At 43.2% G+C, this 18389-nt stretch overlaps 1 protein-coding gene across 3 annotated transcripts in view; it reads right to left on the bottom strand.

Moving 5' to 3' along the window:
* FCRL5 (Fc receptor like 5) overlaps window positions 1-18389 on the bottom strand; it is a 50616-nt gene that overhangs the window by 27112 nt on the left and 5115 nt on the right. For 2 of the 3 annotated variants that reach the window (XM_089299775.1, XM_008264266.5), the window contains exons 3-7: window positions 17278-17532; window positions 15824-16075; window positions 15229-15513; window positions 13390-13674; window positions 11876-12151 (exon numbers count right to left, since the gene is read on the bottom strand). In XM_089299775.1, coding sequence (XP_089155901.1) covers window positions 11876-12151; window positions 13390-13674; window positions 15229-15513; window positions 15824-16075; window positions 17278-17532 — 1353 coding nt within the window. Of the gene's footprint in view, window positions 1-11875; window positions 12152-13389; window positions 13675-15228; window positions 15514-15823; window positions 16076-17277; window positions 17533-18389 lie in introns of those variants that run through there. The other variant, XM_089299776.1, reaches the window with a different exon arrangement.

Below are 18389 nucleotides of genomic sequence, written 5' to 3'. Positions count from 1 at the left end.
AGACCTTAGACTTGAAAACTAGCACCAGGTCATGTTTTACATAAAAACCACTGCCAGTGCCAGACAGGCCCCACGGTCCCTACCTCAGGTCTGTACCTGCAGATTGAGTTTTTGACACATCTGTAGCCAGGCAGCTAAGGGAGTGCCTCCACAACCCCTCCTCCAACCTCTATTAGACAGTGAAACAAGAATTCAGACACTGGGAATCTGTGCAGGAAAGGGAACTTAGGACTTTGCCTTGGGGCAGAGAATTGGGCCTGCTGCTGAGAGACTCAGCACCGGGTGAAGCCCAAAGGCCTCTATACCCAGGTGAGAGCTTGCAGATGGAGACTTTGGAGTTGCCTGGCAGTACGCAGACCCCTGTGTCCCAGTAGAACAGGCTCATTTCAGTGAGCATTACTGATAGCCTCATGTGGACAGGCACCCTTTGTACAGGGCCTGGTGACAGTGAGACCATTGGGACCCAGTTTAGTGTTGTTGCTAAGGGGTCTGCCTTTATCACCCCTCTCTCAACCTTAGGCAGATGGCAGGGAGCAACAGCTCTGTGTCTTGGGTTTGAAAAACTTAGTACTGATAAGATCCTGACAGTTGCCATTCCTAGCCAGTGCCTGCAGACAGTGCCTCCAGTCTTGTCCTGGCATCAGGCAGAGACTTGTACCTTGGTGGGATGGATTTCAGCATGTTTCACCACCTGAGACTCTGTAGGGCCTGTAACTCTGAGGCTCAAATGCGACCCAGCTTAGGACTAGCATGGGAGGTAAAGAGGTTGCTTTTTTCATTCCTCCTTCAGCCTTAGGGAGACAGCAAGGAATCACAGGATGATGCCCTGGAACACGGTCCATCTGGTCGAACTAACATTATGTGTATACTAACAGCCCCTGTCCCCAGGCCAGTGCCTGCCAATGCAGCCTGCATACCTTCCCCAGTGCCCAGTGGAGTCCCATAGGCCTGGTTCATCAGATTTACATTATATCCCAACCAGCACCATCTGCAGCTGGTGGCAGGGGCTGTGGACTGTGAGTCCATCTCAGCAGTGGACAGACCATAGTGGTGTGGACTTTGGTCCTTTCCCCATGCTGCCTGGTCTCAGTGGGCTATAGGTTTTAGGTGTGGTCTAGCATTGTGACATTTGTGGTTACAGGACTGGGTGTCTGAGCCTAGAAAGAGGCTTGTAGGGATGGACTTCCTCTGTTTAGAGACTTTTCCAGGTCAACACACCAACTGTTTTTTATTTTGCTCACTGGACTTTTAAATTGAAGGACTTATTTCTTAATTACTTCTATCTCTGCAAGTCTCTCTATTAGAATATTAAATTATTTCTCTGTGTTCTGAAGTTTTTTAAAACAGCTATTTTTTTTTTGTAAATGAGGGACAAATTTGGCATGTATATTTAGTTTCATGTTTATTTGAAAGGCAGAAAATTCTGGGTAGAGGAGAGAGAAAGAGAGATACAGAGAGAGATATTGTCACTCCCCAAATGCCCACAACAGCCAGGACTGAACGGGGCCAGCAAAGTTGCAGGATACAAAGTCATAGATCAAAAATCAGTAGTGTTGAGGCTGGCGCTGTGGCACAGTGGGTTAATACCCTGGCCTGAAGCGCCGGCATCCCATATGAGTGCTGGTTCAAGACCCGGCTGCTCCACTTCCGATCCAGCTCTCTGCTATGGCCTAGGAGAGCAGTAGAAGATGGCTCAAGTTCTTGGGCCCCTGCACCCATGTGGGAGACCCAGAGGAAGCTCCTGGCTTTGGATCGGTGCAGGTCTGATCATTGCGACCAACTTGAGAGTGAACCAGCAGATTGAAAGACTTTCTCTCCCCCTCCTTCCGCCTCCTTTCTCTCTCTCTGTGACTCTTTCAAATAAATAAATCTTTAAAAAAATACTAAGGACATTTTTCAAAGAACTAGAAAAAAACTAATAAAATTTATATAGAACCACAAAACAACCAAAGTAGCCAAAACAATTTTAAGCAAAAAGATAGAAGTAGGAGACACTAATATTACCTGACTTAAAATATATTGCAAATATACTGCAAAGTAGCTGAAGTAGCACAATTTTGGCATAAATTACTTGGACCAATGGAACCGAAAAAGACTCTAGAAGTAAACCCACACATCTACAGCCAATTGATTTTTGACAAAGATGCTGTGAACCTGCATCTTATAAAGAAAACTCTTTTCAATAAACAATGGCGGGAAATTAGATATCCACATGCAGAATGAAACCAGATCCTTATCTCACCATGTATGAAAATCAATTGAAAATTAAAGGATCTAAATTTAATACCTGAAATTTTTAAACAACTATAACAAAATGTAGTGGAAATGCTTCATGGCTTTGGAGTGGGCAGGGATTTTTTGGATTGGATCCCCAAAGCACAGGAAACAGAAGTAAAGACAAATAAGTGAAATTTCACTAAATGAATAAGCTTCTGCACAGCAAAGAAAGCAATCAACAGAGTAAAGAGATAACCTACAGCATGGAAGAAAGTATTTGAAACTTACATTTATGAAAGGAGGTTAACAATCAGAAAATATAAGGATCTCAAACAACTCAATAGCAAAACCAAAACAATACTCCCCTCCCAATAATACAGTCAATCATGGGCAGTAGATCTAAAGAGTTTTTCAAAGGCAGACATACAAATGGCCAGTAGCTACATGAAAAAATGCTCAACATCACTCATCACCAGGGATATGCAAATGAAAGCCACAGTGACATATCACTCATTCTACTCAGATTAGCCATCATTGAAAATACAGACGAGAAGTTCTGGCAAGGATGTAGAGACAGGGAAACTCTTGTATACTTTCACTGTGATGTAAATTAGAGCAGTCACTGTGGAAAGCACAAGGCAGTTTCCTCAAAAACTAGACATAAAGCTACAATATGATCCATTTATCCCACTACTGCGTGTTTATCCAAGGGGAGTTAATTCAGTCAGAGACATCTGCACTCCCATGTTTGTTGTAGCACTATTCATAATCACTAATAAATGTAAACAACCAAGTTTCGATCAATTGATAAAGAAAATGTGGTACGTGTATATAATGGAATACGATTCAACCATAAAAAGATGAAATTTTGTCATTTACAATAACATGGATGTCATGTTAAAAAAAGTATGTCAAGTACAGAATAAGTATTGCATTATCTCACCCACATTTTGAATTAAAAAAATTGAATTCATAGAAGTCGAGTATAATGGTGGCTATCAGAAGCTGGGAAAAGTAAGGGATGGGGAGGATGAGATAAAGTTGATTAACATATTTTAAGTTATTATTAGACAGAAGTAAGAAATTCTGTTGCACAGAGGATTGACTATAGGCAATTATAATGTACTATTTATTTCTCTAAGAAAGAGCTACAAGACAAAATTTGCCTATTGCATAGAAGGGTGAATAGAGATAATAATAAAATATGAATAGTTCTCTAATAAATAGTAGGTTAAGCCTCTGTCTGTGGTGCTAGCATCCCACATGGTACTGGTTCGTGTCCCAGCTGCTCCTTTTCCAATCCAGCTCTCTGCTTATGGCCTGGGAAAGCAATGGAAGATGGCCTAAGAGCTAGGGCCCCTGTACCTGTGTGGGAGACCCAGAAGAAGCTCCTGGCTCCTGGCTTTGGATTGGCCATTTAGGAAGTGAACCAGCAGATGGAAGATCTTTCTGTCATTCCCTCTCTCTGTCTGTAGCTCTACCTCTCAAATAAATAAATCTTTATAAAAAGACAGGATTTTGAATATTTTTTACCATAAACAAATATTAATTTTTGAGGAGATAGATATGTTTCCCATGATTGTACATTACACATGTGTACATGTATTGAAATAGTACACAGTATTCCACAAATTAGTACAATTCTTAGATCAGTTAAAAACAAAAATAATTTTTTAAAAAATCAGTCCTGTTTGGGATAGACTCATAGTCAAGTAAGAGAGAGAGGCTTGCACACTAATTTATTAACTTGTAAAACAGCCAGAAGTGCTTTGCGAATGCGTGGTCTGAAGGTAGCTAAAAGCCATCTGAGACTCTTGCCTCAGATTGAGACAGAGGCATGGATAACTGATTACCAATGAAACACAAAATTCAGATGCTGTATTTTTTTCTAAAAAATGACACAATTTTGAATGCTTTCAGCATAAATAAATGATAAATGTTTGAAGAGATAGCCACATTTACCATGATTTGCACATTATAGAACATATACATGCATCAAAACATCACAAGATTCCCTATAGACCTGGAAAATTTTATGGGTCAGTTAAACAAAAAATTAATCACAGCATAAATCTTTTGTCACAATAAAGTAGAAATCAGTAAGGAGAATCTTTAGAGATCACATGAAACCACATGAAATTTCAATAACTTTCTCTTGAATTACAACCGATGAGTCAATGAAGAAGTCAAAAGGAAAATTTTAAAAATTTCTCTAAACAAAAGAAAATGAAGACATGATTTACTAAAATCTATGGGACACAGCAACAACAGTACAAAGGGAGATGTTATAGCGGTAAGTGCATACCTACACAAAAAGAAAAGATTTCAAGCAAGCAGCATACTGATTCAACTTAAGAAAGCAAGAACAAATCAAAAGTAGTAGAAGGAATTAAAAAAAACAAAGATTGGTGGCACAAATAAACAAAATAGAGATAAAAAAGCTAACTGGTAAAGATCAATGAAAAGAATAGCTGATGTTTTAATGAGATAAATAAAACTGACAAACCTAGACTAAAAAATCCACCCCAAAACTGTTAGAATTGACAAAAAAAAATTCATTAAGGTTGCAAGAAGACAAGTGAACTTACAAAATTTTATTGCTTTTTTACATACCAGTTTTTAAACCGCTGAGAAAGAAATCAAGAAAGAAATCTTGTTCATAATAGCTCCCCAAAATTACCTAGGAATAAATCTAATCAAGGAAATGAAGGAACCTTACAATGAAGACTGAAAAATAGTGCTGAAAGAAATCGGAGGACACAAAATCAACTCAAAGTGGATTGAAGACTTAAACGTTACGAAACTACTAGAAGAAAACAGAGGGAAAGCATGTCAGGACATTGTTCCTGGCAAATAATTTTTAGATAGGAATCCAAAAGCATACACAACAAAAGCAAAAATTGACAAATGGAATTATATTGCACTGAAAAGTTTCTGCACAGCAAAGGAAACAGTGTGAAGAGAAAACCAGCATAATGGGAGAAAATACATAGTTGCAAATTCTTCAACCATGAAAGAATTAATTTCCAGATTATATAAGGGACTCAAACAACTCAAAAGTGAATAAATAACCTACTTTAAAAATAGGCATATGACCTGAATGGAATTCCTCTAGTTAAATGGCCAACAAGTTATATGAAAAAATGTGCAACATCATTAATCTTCAGAGAGATACAAGTCAAAATCACAATGAGATATCACCTTACCCAAGTTAGAATGGCTATTATCAAAAAGACAAAAACTAAGAAAAACTGGTGGTTGGTGAAGATTCAGAAAAAGGGGAACTCTCCTACATGATTGGTGACAACGTAAATTAGTAAAGACATTATGGAAAATTGTGTGAAGTTTTCTCAAAAACTAGAAAGGCATCTGTTGCATGATTCATCTATCCCTCAACTGGATGCATACTCAAAGTAATTGAACTCAGCATGCCAAAGAAATATCTGTACTCACATGATGATTGCAGCACTATCCGTGATAGCCAAGGATCAACCTGTGTCCATTGATTGATAAACAGGTAAAGAAAATGTCTTATATAAACACAATAGGATGTTATTCATTCATAAAGATGAATGTAACCCTGTTATTTGCAGCAATGTGGATGGAACAGAAGGACATTGTCTGGGACTTTGACAAGTGCTTCTCAGACCCTTTCTCTCTTCTTCCTCCTCCAGGACTTCAAGAATTCCTGGTCTTTTCTTCCTGTTTCATCTCAGTAACAGTATTCTGGAGTGGAATGGATCCTGATTATTGTTCTACCTAACATTTAATATAAAATTATGATACTGAGACAAACTTAAATGTTTTGTTCAAAGCACGAAACATCTATTTTCACAGCCAGAGATGGAATTCAGGTCTTCTGACACAAGGTTATATGAACAACCCAAGCAAGATATTTTTGATCACAATCTCTAGGAAATTTTTATGGTCCCTGTTATGCATATAGTTCTCTTAAAAGTTATTTTCATAACTATAGTTCATTATATACCATGTTGTCCACATGAACCTGCTGTCTTGGTTATAATTTGTTGAACGGGAGAGGGGTAGCTGGTTTAAGAACAGTCCATGTGTGGCCATCATGGTGCAGGAGGTTAAACTGTCACCTGTGACACTGGCATCTCAAATCCAAGTGTGAGTTTGAGTACAAGCTACTCCACTTTCAATCCAGCGCCCTGTTAATTCACATGGGAAGGAAGCAGCATATGGTCCAAGGGCTTGAACCCCTGCCACCCATGTGGGAGACCCAGATGGGGTTCTAGCCTTCTGGTTTCAGCCTGACTGTTGTAGCCATTTGGGAGTGAACCAGTTGATGGACGATTCTCTCTGCTTTTATAAATCAATTGATCAATTAATAAGTCTATGTTAAAAAAAAAGAACAGTCCATGAATAAGGTTCCCAGTGGCCCAGGAGGGGCTCATAGGCTAGGTTGTTCAACTAGTCAGGCCAGTTAGAACCTTGACTTTGGCAGTGGCCCACATGGCTTTTCAGTTAGGGCAGGCACTGAAATATGGAGAACAGTCAATAACCAGAGGACCAAGGTGGTAGATTTTCATGTTAGTAGAAGGTTTTGGAAAACAGAAGTCACAGGGCAGAGGAAACAAGAGTAGAGAGCACTTAAGACCAAGGGCAATGCAGGCAGGAGAACTGAGAATGAAAATAGTTGGTGGGCCAGGTAGTAGAAAGTAATGGAAACTCCTAGCTCATTAGGTGTCAGTGGAAGATATTTTGAAAAATACATTATCTTCTGTGGGATCTCTCAGTTCTTCCTTGAATTGTCTATGCTGCCTTTCTTGTGTTTTCTATGCCTTGGGCTGTCTTACAATTGACCTTCATCCACCAGGGGATCTTGGAGTCTCTCTTGTGATATAAAACAGTCTAATGTACCAGACTCAAATTTTTTTTTTTATCACACCATTCTGCTTCTCTGAGAAAACACTCTCCTAAACAAAGATATAAGTGTAATTGCAAGTAATTTTGCTCCTAAAATGACACATTTTGGTGGTCATGTGGGTAACCATGACTTATGATTTGTACACTTTGCAGAATGCATGTCTAATTTAAACAAAATTTTTTAAAAGTGATGCAATAAATTATATTTATTTTAATGTGTTAGAAGATGAGGGATCACAAAACCCACAGACATTACCTCCTTTCTGTATATATTCATCCCTCTCCAAATCTGTGAACATTCATGCTGCTTGGGGACCCTTTCATGAAATTAAGGTCTTGATCAATATTTGTCCGCATGACTGTTTTTGTAGTTAAGTTAATATGTAGCTGTTATGGTAAATGCACGATGCTTCTTTGCACCATGTCACAAACTTGACTTGAGACTGAACATGCAGGGCATGAGAAGACAATCTGAGACAACAAATTAATTTGGTTAAGAAGGGGAGTCTACTGAACTTTTTTAGCAGTCTGGCTGGGTCAAGACTGGATGAGAGGGTTGGCGCTTTGGTGCAGCGGGTTAACGCCCTGGCCTGAAATGCCAGCATTCCATATGGGTGCCGGTTCTAATCTCAGCTGCTCCACTTCCAATCCAGCTCTCTGCTGTGGCCTGGGATAGCAGTAGAAGATGGCCCAAGTGCTTGGGCCCCTGCACCCGCGTGGGAGACCCAGAAGAAGCTCCTGGCTCCTGGCTTCAGATCAGCGCAGCTCTGGCCATCGGGGCCAGTTGGGGAGTGAACCATCGGATGGAAGACCTCTCTCTCTCTCTTTCTCTGCCTCTCCTCTCTTTTTGTAACTCTGAATTTCAAATAAGTAAATAAATCTTTAAAAAAAGTTGGATGAGGACTGAGGCCCACAGATAGTTCACTGAGAGGAAAGACAAGAGTGGGATCAGGTTGAGTTGATTGGAAAATAGAAGGTACATAAGGTCTTCTGAAGGGGTTGATGACGGGGGATGTAGATTGGGAATGGGTATTAGCAGAAACCTAGGGCTTACCAGTGATGGAGAGGCTCACTGGCTTCACTCTTAGGTGAGTTGCTTCCCTTTTGCAGAGATGATAACAGAACATTCCGGCAACTACTACTGCACGGCTAACAATGGCTTTGGCATCAAGAACAGTAAGCCAGTGAGCCTCTCCATCACTGGTAGAGAAGCCCCTTATCTCCCTCCTATCGGACATAGACCCTCACCCCCAACAGCTCCTTACTTCTTTCCTCTGCATTGTGACCAAGGAAGAGCTGTTGCTTGTGTGAAGTGAAATAGCAGAGAGAGATTATGTAAAGATGAAATTTATTTGGGAACAGAATGGCATCACAATGGGGAATACACAAACCATAGTACCCTTGGAGCATATTCACGGAGGTAGAAGCATGAGGTGGTTTTTTTTAAAAGGCAGAATGAAAAGGATTACATAAGATATTTTGAAATAATAAACCTTGGCTATTAATGTTCTCTATATTAGAAAACAATAAAATAACACAAAAGCAATCTTCTTGGCATTTAATATCCCCCACAGTCTCTTTCTCCTCTTTTCTGTGGACACCTTTATGGAAGAAGTGGTTTACAATTACTGCCTTTACTTCTTTACCACACACTAGTTTTTGCCTGTTGCAACCCGGTTTTTATCCCAATCAGTCTACTAAAGTTGATTTTTCATATTTATGAATATGATAATGATGATACTTATAAACAGTATAGTGCTTTTTATCTGTGTGCCTGGTGTGTAGGTATATTTGTTATACATAGTTTATAACTATATGTATGCAGACACTAATTTAATGATCAAAACAATTCCATGAGGTGGGTACTATTTTTGTCCCTATTTTACAGGTGAGGAAATTGGAGTCCAAGGAGACGGAGTCATGACACTAGTCAGTGGTGGGGCAATGCTCAAAGCCTATTCTGGGTCTAGCCTGTGCTCTTCTGCTAAAGAGCTCTCTGTGGCTTAAATTCAGTGCATGTGACTCATTTCTGATCAACCATCTTCCCTCAGCTCTGTCATAACTGAATTACTCTACATTTTTAAAAAAAGTTTTACTTATTTATTTTAAAAAGAGAGAAAGAGCGAGGGGGAGAGGGGGAGAGAGAGAGAGATTTCAATCTTGTATCCACTGGTTCACTCCCCAAACGGCTTCAATAGCCAAAGTTGGACCAGGTAGAAGCCAGAAGCTTGGAACTCCATCCAGGTCTCCCACGTGGATGCAGAAGCCCAAGCACTTGGGTCATTTTCTGCTGCTTTCCCAGCCACACTAGCAGGGAGCTGGATCAAAAGTGGAGCAGTTGGGACTCCAACCAGCACCCATTTGTGATGCTGTTGGCACTGCAGGTGGCAGTTAACACGTTGCACCACAGTGCCGGCCCCTAAGTTTGCTCAATGTACTTTCTTCCCTTGGTTTCAGTGGTTCACACTCCCTTAGTGCCTCTGCTGTCAGTCACAGTACTTCTCAGGGTCCTTTCTCCTCATCTGGGACCAGCTTGGGGGTTCTGTCTGACTAGATATTCTCTTCATGGGCCCTCCCTTCAACATCTGGCTGCTCCCCAAGTTAGCTGTCTTATGATTCCGTCTTAACCCTACGGCTATAATGATCATCCTTGGCATGCAGACACTTTACGGACCACAGATCACCATTTAAATGAAGCCTAGTGCTTCACCATGTCTTCTTCTTCTTCTTCTTTTTTTTTTTTTTTTTTTGACAGGCAGAGTTAGACAGTGAGAGAGAGAGACAGAGAGAAAGGTCTTCCTTTTCCGTTGGTTCACCCCCCAAGTGGCTGCTACGGCTGGCACCTTGCAGCCGGCACTGGGCCAATCTGAAGCCAGGAACCAGGTACTTCCTCCTGGTCATGCGGGTGCAGGGCCCAAGCACTTGGCCATCCTCCACTGCCTTCCTGGGCCACAGCAGAGAGCTGGACTGGAAGAGGAGCAACCGGGACAGAACTGGTGCCCCAACCGGGATTAGAACCCAGGTTGCCGGTGCCGCAGGTGGAGGATTAGCCTAGTGAGCCGCAGCCCTGGCCTCACCATATCTTCTAAGGCTGCCCTGACCCTGCCTCCCTTCCTCACCTTGCATCTCCTAGCCCTTCAGTCAATGCTACTGTCAGTAGGAACTGACCTTCTTGCAGTTGCTTGAACTTTCCAACTTCCTTCTCCCAACACATCCCTGTTCTTCTCAGATGCTCTTACTCATCCTCAGTCTCAAGTCACTCGTGAGCTCTCCTGAGAGATCTCCCCCCATCTCCCAACTCAGATTGAGATGTCTTCCCATTTGCTCCTGCATCCACCAGGGGCTTTTATTGCTTGGGTTGGTGTTTTCTCTATCACTCATCTGTATCTGCCTCTAGATCCTCACAGACAGGGCCATGTTAGTTTAGTCTGCTATGTTCTTGGACAATCTGGTATACAGAGTATATACAAGCATTATGTGCCAGGTGAACAGATCAGCTGTTATACAGAACTTTGTACATCCCTGGGTGCATTTGATAGCACTGTCACTGTCTCTGACTTCCTTGGACCTTGGGATGTCCAGAGCATGCTGTCTGTTTCCTCCATCCGATGTCTCCCTCCAAGGTTCCCTGATCCTTTCCTTTATAATCCTGTACTTAACGTTGTGGAACAGAGTGGATTCTGGCTTATCTGCAGCCTGGCTCCATTGTATTATGGGAGAGGAAACTCAGATTCCAGGCTTAGCCAAGACTGGATTCTGCTGGAGTACAGGCCCAAATTACACTGTCTTCCTGAAATCGGGCCTGAAATTTGGCCACACAAGGATGGTGCAAAACTGAGATCCAGGGCATAGCAGAAACTGCCTTAACAGCTATCTGACAACTACCTTAATAGCTGTGAAGGTATTAAGCCAAGCAAGCAGAGGTGAATCTGTCTTCTGATCTGCTTCCAGTGCATCCCCTGTCTGGGGCCCCCTCCCATCACTGCCCAATCAGCTCTTACAGAACCTGAGCAAGAGGAGGACCTTAGGTATGGGCTGGCTGCCCGTTGCTGCCAATGATCAATGTCAGATATGAAAGCGATAAGAGGCACCTTTGTGTCCCAGGGAACTGATTTTGTGTCGCTACTGAAAACAATTTAATGAATAAAAATCATGTGTCTGGAGAGAAAGAGAAAGACATTTGACTCCTCAGGAGTTAGAGGCCAGGAGGGAGAAAGCTGCTGTGCAGATAGCCTGGGTGGGACGACCCTGGGCTGCACAAGGAGCAAGGCTTACAGAGGCAGAGAGGTGGCCGGCGCCGCGGCTCACTAGGCTAATCCTCCACCTTGCGGCGCCGGCACACCGGGTTCTAGTCCCGGTCGGGGCGCCGGATTCTGTCCCGGTTGCCCCTCTTCCAGGCCAGCTCTCTGCTGTGGCCAGGGAGTGCAGTGGAGGATGGCCCAAGTACTTGGGCCCTGCACCCCATGGGAGGCCAGGATAAGTACCTGGCTCCTGCCATCGGATCAGCGCGGTGCGCCGGCCATTGGATGGTGAACCAACGGCAAAGGAAGACCTTTCTCTCTGTCTCTCACTGTCCACTCTGCCTGTCAAAAAAAAAAAAAAAAAAAAAAAGGCAGAGAGGTGCTTCTGTGAGCTGGAGAGTGAGGAGGACCCTGGCTTGGCTGGGGCCAGAAGCAGAGGAGTCTGGAAGGAGAGCATATTTCTGATGGAGTTGGTAAGAGAGAGACCAGGGCCAGGGATGGGTGAGCAGCAGGTACCCAGGGCTTACCCGTGATGGAGAGGTTCACTGCCTGGCTGCTCTTGTTCTTCAAGCCATTGTTAGCTATGCAGTAGTAGTTCCCAGAATGCTCTGCGGTCAAAGAGAAGCTGACAGACCTTCTCCATGAAGTGGCTTCTATCTTCTTCAGAAATACATTTTCACGAAAAATCTGGTACAGGATCGGCAAAGAACCTCTATGGGCTTCACAGTGAAAGGTCACTGTGTCTCCCTCAACAATCCGGGACTTCACAGTGCTGAGGGTCAGGACAGGCTGAGACACAGGGACTGAGGGAGAGAAAATTAGTCAGCATTCACTTCTGCCACTTACTGTCGACTGCAGTCTGTGGCCAGAGCAAAAGCGCGGTCTGCAGCCTCTACCAGCCTCAGAGCAGCCCGGCAACCTCCCAGCTTCTCACACTGGCTCTGTCCCGGTCTCTGTGCTGGACTTTCCACTCTTCCTTTCCCATCAGACTTCCAGCTCCTGCTCTCCCGGCTCCCCTTGTTGTAAGAGGTGATGTCTTCGGGGAAGAAGTCCCTTTTCCTGCTTCCACCTGTACTACTCCCCTGCTTGCATCCTTCCCACTGCCCTGGGACCACAGAAGAGCTGCCCCTCCTGTGCACGTCATTCTGCATCTCCTCAGTCCCTTCAGTTCAGTTGGCCTCAGGGCTCTGCCCTTGACCCCCCTTTCCCATCTGGAGTCTTCCAGGTCCTCTGCTGTACTTCCACCCAATGTGCATCCAGACTGACCTCTATTTACAGGTGAGAAGACCAAGTCAAGAAGAGGCCCTAGGAGAACTGCTGTGGATGGAGTTCCTAGCTTGTGGGGAACACACAACCTGTCCCTGACTGATTCTAGTGGCCAGGTTAGCTCACTTCATTAGCTCACTTCTGACGGAGAGTGGCCTCTCCTTGCTGGTTGGGGCCCCAGGCCATTGTGTAGGCACAAGAGTCCTTCCCAGAGTACTGTGGGTACAGAGAGATGGAGGGATGATCCTCCTCTGTCCTCAGGATTTCAGCCTCATGATAAAATGGAGAGAGGACAGGGAGTGAGCCTCCCTCGATTGAGTGTATCTCTAGTGCATTTTCCACAGCATCCTAGTCCCCAGGAGGCTTGAGAATGATGAAAGGAAATGTCCTGGGGGCTGGAAAGAGACCACAGACTGTCCAGGGAGGGTCCCTGCACATTCTTAAATCAAGGAGACTTGTAGTCTTGAGGCTAGCACCCTATTTGTTCTGGCTTTATTTTCAAGGGTCATTCATTTAAACTGAGAAGAAGTTGTATGCTAAACCACTGGACATTTCTTTAATGTCTATTTCTAAGAGTTTCCAAAAGCTCCCATTGTCTACAGCCTTTTATATCCCCAACTCCTTCTGTTTAAATCTCAGACTAACCTACTGGTAGGTTATTTAGAGCTTTGAGTTATGGATAACCGTCTAAACCTCTGCCAGGTGTGGTCTTCAGTGAGGGTCCCTATATGCATTTTGAGAGCCCATTCCTCAGGTGACAGCTGGCAGGACGCACCTCTTACATTGATGGTCATGGGAATGCTGGTATAGGAGCGACGACTGTTTCTGGCTATACAGGAGTACGCTCCAGCATCGCTGTTTGTCACCACATGGATCTTGAATTCTGCTTCTTGGGAATCTTGAATTTTTGTACTCTTAAATCTCTTGTTGGGTAGCTTATACCAGGACACTGTGATGGGCCCTGGGACCCCCTCTACCAAGCAGATGAGCACCAACTCCTGCCCTTCAAACACTGACTCTGCGGTTGGGACAGTGCGTATTTGAATGTTGGCAGCAGCTCCTAAATGAATAAAAATGACATATCAGAGTCCTGGAAGTGGAGTGCTGTTGGGTGGAAAGTTACAGGAAAGAAAGAGCTAAATTTGCTGATCTTACATGGGAAGTTGGCCAGTAGTGGAGTTAGGCTTGGGAAGAGGGAGGAAGTGGGGAGAGAGCATGCTCCCACCCTGCTTAGAGAGAACCTCTGCTTCCAGTGGTCGTGTGGAGAGTTGGGACAAGAAACAGAGGTAACTCTGCCTACCTCCTCTCATATTTACTTGCACATCCCAAAGAGCAGACCAGAGATGATATCTAGTGCCCAGATGTTGGGGAAAATGGTGAGGGTGCTAAGGGGTCAGGGAGACTTTGCATCAAAGGTGATTGTCCAGTGGCTTTAGTGACCACAAGCTAACTTGACAATGAACCATTGACACATGCAGTATACTTGTTTTTGAGAGAGTACTTCTCAACCCCTCTGTGTGTCAGTTAGTTGGTCAAAGGATGTGGAGCCAGGACAGTCCTCCTGAGCAGGAAAATCTGTGATATAAATGTCCCACATCTCAGATGGGTGTGGTTTTACACAATGATGTTGGCTTAAGGCGGTGCCTTTTCGAGTTATCCTGAGGTCTTAAAGACCAATAGAAGATGACTAAGAGGGGGGAGAATGGTTGGGAGTTGGGGTTCCATTAATTTTGTCAGGGGAGAAGCTTATGTTGTAATTGATGGGTAATACCCTCTCCATCTTCTCTGAATTGTCCTTACTTGAAACAGTGCCCCAAGAAATACCTGTTACTTGCATCTGTGGAGAAAATCAGTAACATTTAGACAGTTAAGAAAAAAAAGTCAGAATAGTTCTGTTTGCTTGCCTTCTGCCTAAGAATTAGGGTAACTTTAAGGGAAAGGCTATCACTTTTCACTCTCTCTTTACTTAGTAAAGTGTGTGTCCCAGGCTATGTGTCCTTTCCCAGTGCTCAACCATATTTCCTATGTAACAGACCAAATTTAATCTGGGGAAGCATTTGGCTATTAGTTAGCAGTTACACTTGAGAACCTACACAAGTTTAGAAATGTAGGAAAAACTGACAGTGGATACAAGATCACCCCTGGTGGCATTGGGTTGGAATGGTTTGTGCTCCAAGCTTCTGTCTTTTGGTTTTCTTGTTCTTTAGCTCTCTGCATCAAGCTTCTAGCATTCTGTGAGTCTGTCCTTAAGGCTGAGCAAGGTCTGTTCAAACCAGCCAGAGGCCTCTGCCATGCCTACAGCTTATACCTGCATGCTCAGCAGAAAAAAAAAAAAATTATGGTGTCAGGGAAGAGAGCCTTCAGAGAGAAAACCAAGAGTTGTATCTAATGGCATTGGAAGGCAAAACAAACCTCTGTCTCTTTTCTTGGACTTTACTGGTTCCAAGCTCTTCTTAAGGGTCTTTAAGAGTTGGGGTCTCGTCTTTCATACAGTTCCCTTTCCTACACACATGAGAACCACTTTCTACATGGACCAGTGGCCCAAACTGATGTGCAGCTCTGTCCATCTCTCAGCTCCATGCCTGGGAAAATCTTAGAACCCACAGATACTCACTTTGCACTTGAATTCGGGATCTCATGCTCTCTTTCCAAACGTGGAAACTCATTGTGCTTGCCTTGCACCAGTAGGACCCCGAATCTTCAATCCACAGGGCAGGAATCTGGAGCTCTGGAGAGTCACGCCAGTCCGTTACCGGGATCTGGTTGTCTCTGAAGAAACGGAACTGGAGCTGGACATGTGACTTCTGTGGAGGGAGCTGGGTCTTACAGGTGAGGGTCACTGGGCTCCCATCTATGGGCTGGGAGGAGCTGGCTGCCAGCACAGGACGTGGAAACAACTCTAGAGAGAGGGATCACAACAGCCTCAGAGCAGTGAGGCTTGGAACTGCTCTGGAGGAAAACACAATTCACTCTCAACACATGCAAGCAGAAATTGTGGAAGCAAGCAAAACGGATGCCATTTTTGATTCCTAACACTCCTCACTGACAAGCACTGGTGTGCTTGCTCTGTCCATTTTGAGAATGGGCCCTGACATTCAGTGGTATTCCAATCACCCTTTTCCTCTTCAACAATCCACCCTTTTCTTCTTCAACAACCCCAGGGACCCTCCTTTTGACTGATCCATTTCCCACTAACATGAAGGCTTTACCTAGAACTTGGATTTTGATTGTGTTGGAGGAAACAGCACAAGTTTGCTTATGTTCGGTACACTGATAGTCACCGTTGTCCTTCAGACTTGCATGATAAATGTGGAACTCCGAACGTCTATCAAGCTGTGTCAGGTGCCGATTATTCTTCCTAATGGTCTTTGTAGTCATTGCTGATTCTGCCTTTGATTTGCACCTCAGAATCACGGAGTCCCCTTCAAAAATAGCAAGTGGAGCCTGCAGAATCAGTAGAGCTATAGGAAACACAAGATGAGTTATTTGGTTCATTTCATTGTTTCCCTTTCATTTTAATTATAATTCTCATTAGATTTCATAGGAAAATGGACCCCAAGAGAGGATTATTAAAAGGGACCTGGGGAAAGGACCATCATTATTATTTTTTTGCTGATTGTAAAATAAACACATGGACTTTCAAAAAAGTTGAAAGGTAGACATGTAAGCAAAATCACCCATCACCTCAACACTCACCTTTAGCATTTTTTTTCCAAATTTCTTTCACCTATTCTTGTAGGTGAGAATTTGTATATTTTCTTATTATGGAATAAAGTAATATTTACATATTTGATAATCTGTCTTCGGCTTACCATGCTATGAACCCTTTCCTATGTCATTATTGAATGTGATTTTCAGTGGTCACAAAATTTTCCTTCAATGACACTAATGTCATTTCCTTCATGAGTCCTCTATTCCTAAACCTTAGGGGTCCTCCGTTTTGGGGGTAATGTCTATGATTGTTTGCTTAGAGGGAAATTGTTAGATTGAAGAGCACAGGCCTATTTTTCACTCCTTGCTGCTGTGCTGCTTTCTTGTTCACAAATCAAAGAGCATTGTATCCAGGACAACACAGCTGCAACTTCAGAACAGCAGCTTTAGGACCAAAAAGGGAAATCATTCTCTGTCTCTTTTTATCTATCTTTAACTAACTATCATTTCTCTAGATCTTTAATGTGAAAAATCTTCATGCTACTTATTGTTTCAAGTAACTAATATGACTCAAAACTATACATAGAACCAGGAACAATTCGCATAGATAACTTCTTAAGTTTCCTCTTATCTAGCAGGTTGTGAAAAAAGACAGATTCTCATGTCTTACCCTTTAGATTTTGATCCAATAGCTTCATATCTCCTTGATTAAAAAGCTGCATAGCTTTTGACATAGATCAAACTTTTAAGAGTCCCAGATTGAGTAAAATTGTGTTTGTATGGTTCATCCATAACCCTTAGCTGTTACGCATGACAATTATTCTCTTCTGGATACATGACTTGGGGTCACTGGTTCAATGAGTTTTTAACCCATTATCTTGCGTTTTCTTAATTTTTGTAGAATCTAACCACAGTGTGGGATAAAAGTTATTTACTCACAAGTGGTCTGACAACTAGAAAGGGAAAATGGATTGATATGGCTTCTGAAGCTCTCCTCTCAGGTCTTGCTCACCTTTAGAGAAGATCAGGTGTACAGAGTTACTTGAAGCTGAGCCCTTCGCCTGGCATCTATAGTCTCCAGACTCATGGACCAGGAAGGTGTTTCCTGGGACCTCCCTTGACATCTCAGCACCAAATTGCTTATGGTACCATACTGTTTTCCTGGGTGAATAGAGATGAAATCCATTGCAAGTCAGATTCACTGTCTCCCCTTCAAAGTTGACTGTCCATGGAGGATGGAGGGAAACAAAAGGTTTTGGCGTAGTTGCTGTGGGGGAGAGAAAGACTGAGTATGAGGTGGAAGGATCTGTGGTTCTGGCTGCAGGCATCAGTGCAAGACGGACTGGAGAAGGCCTCAGAAGGCCCCTGGGAAGGCTGTGTGTTATCCAGGAATACTTGGTTCCTCCAGGGTAGAGTGAATGACTGCTCAGGGGATGGCAATGAACAAAATGATTTCAAAAGGGCAAAACCAGCAGGATCCTTTGTCAAATGCCAATGGTTGGTTTTCCCATTGCACAAGTGGATCCTACAGAAAATGACCCTTGCCTCCCATTTTATCATGCTCATAATGTCCTAAGAATTCTCAAAGGTGTTGTTAAGATCACAATTTTGCTCTTTCTCTGAAAGATTAAATTACATTATCATAAGAATTTTGTCCTGAGAGAAGCTTGAGAGATCAATTTCTCTGACATCTTCAATTTTTCAGATGAGGATTCAAATACCTAGAAAAATCTCATCACAGCTAATTGTGGCAGGGCAAGGGATGGACAACTCACTCACAGGAATCCAGAAATGACCTAGACATGGGCACAGCTGGAGCAGCTGGTTTAGAATGAGAGGAGGGGTTTCAGAGAATTCCTGCTGTTTGTGGGTCCAAAACATTTTCTGTCCCAAAATAATGGCATTATGAGTTAGAACTAAGAAAATGTGTGATACAGATGGCTTTTATTCCTTATCAATCTCCCTTTTGTGCACACATGTTGGATGTTCTTCTGGGCCCACACATTTCCTGGAGGATTTTACTCCTGAACCTACAGAGGGTGTAATATTCCTGCTGGCATCTCCACAGTGGGGTGTTTTTATAGGAGTTTGCCTGGCTCGCTGTTTGGAATGGACTCTATCCTG

Source organism: Oryctolagus cuniculus, chromosome 7, assembly GCF_051225735.1.
Source record: "Oryctolagus cuniculus isolate XC-2025 breed Fujian yellow rabbit chromosome 7, ASM5122573v1, whole genome shotgun sequence".
Lineage (NCBI taxonomy): Eukaryota > Metazoa > Chordata > Mammalia > Lagomorpha > Leporidae > Oryctolagus > Oryctolagus cuniculus.
This window is presented reverse-complemented; position numbering and strand designations above follow the sequence as displayed.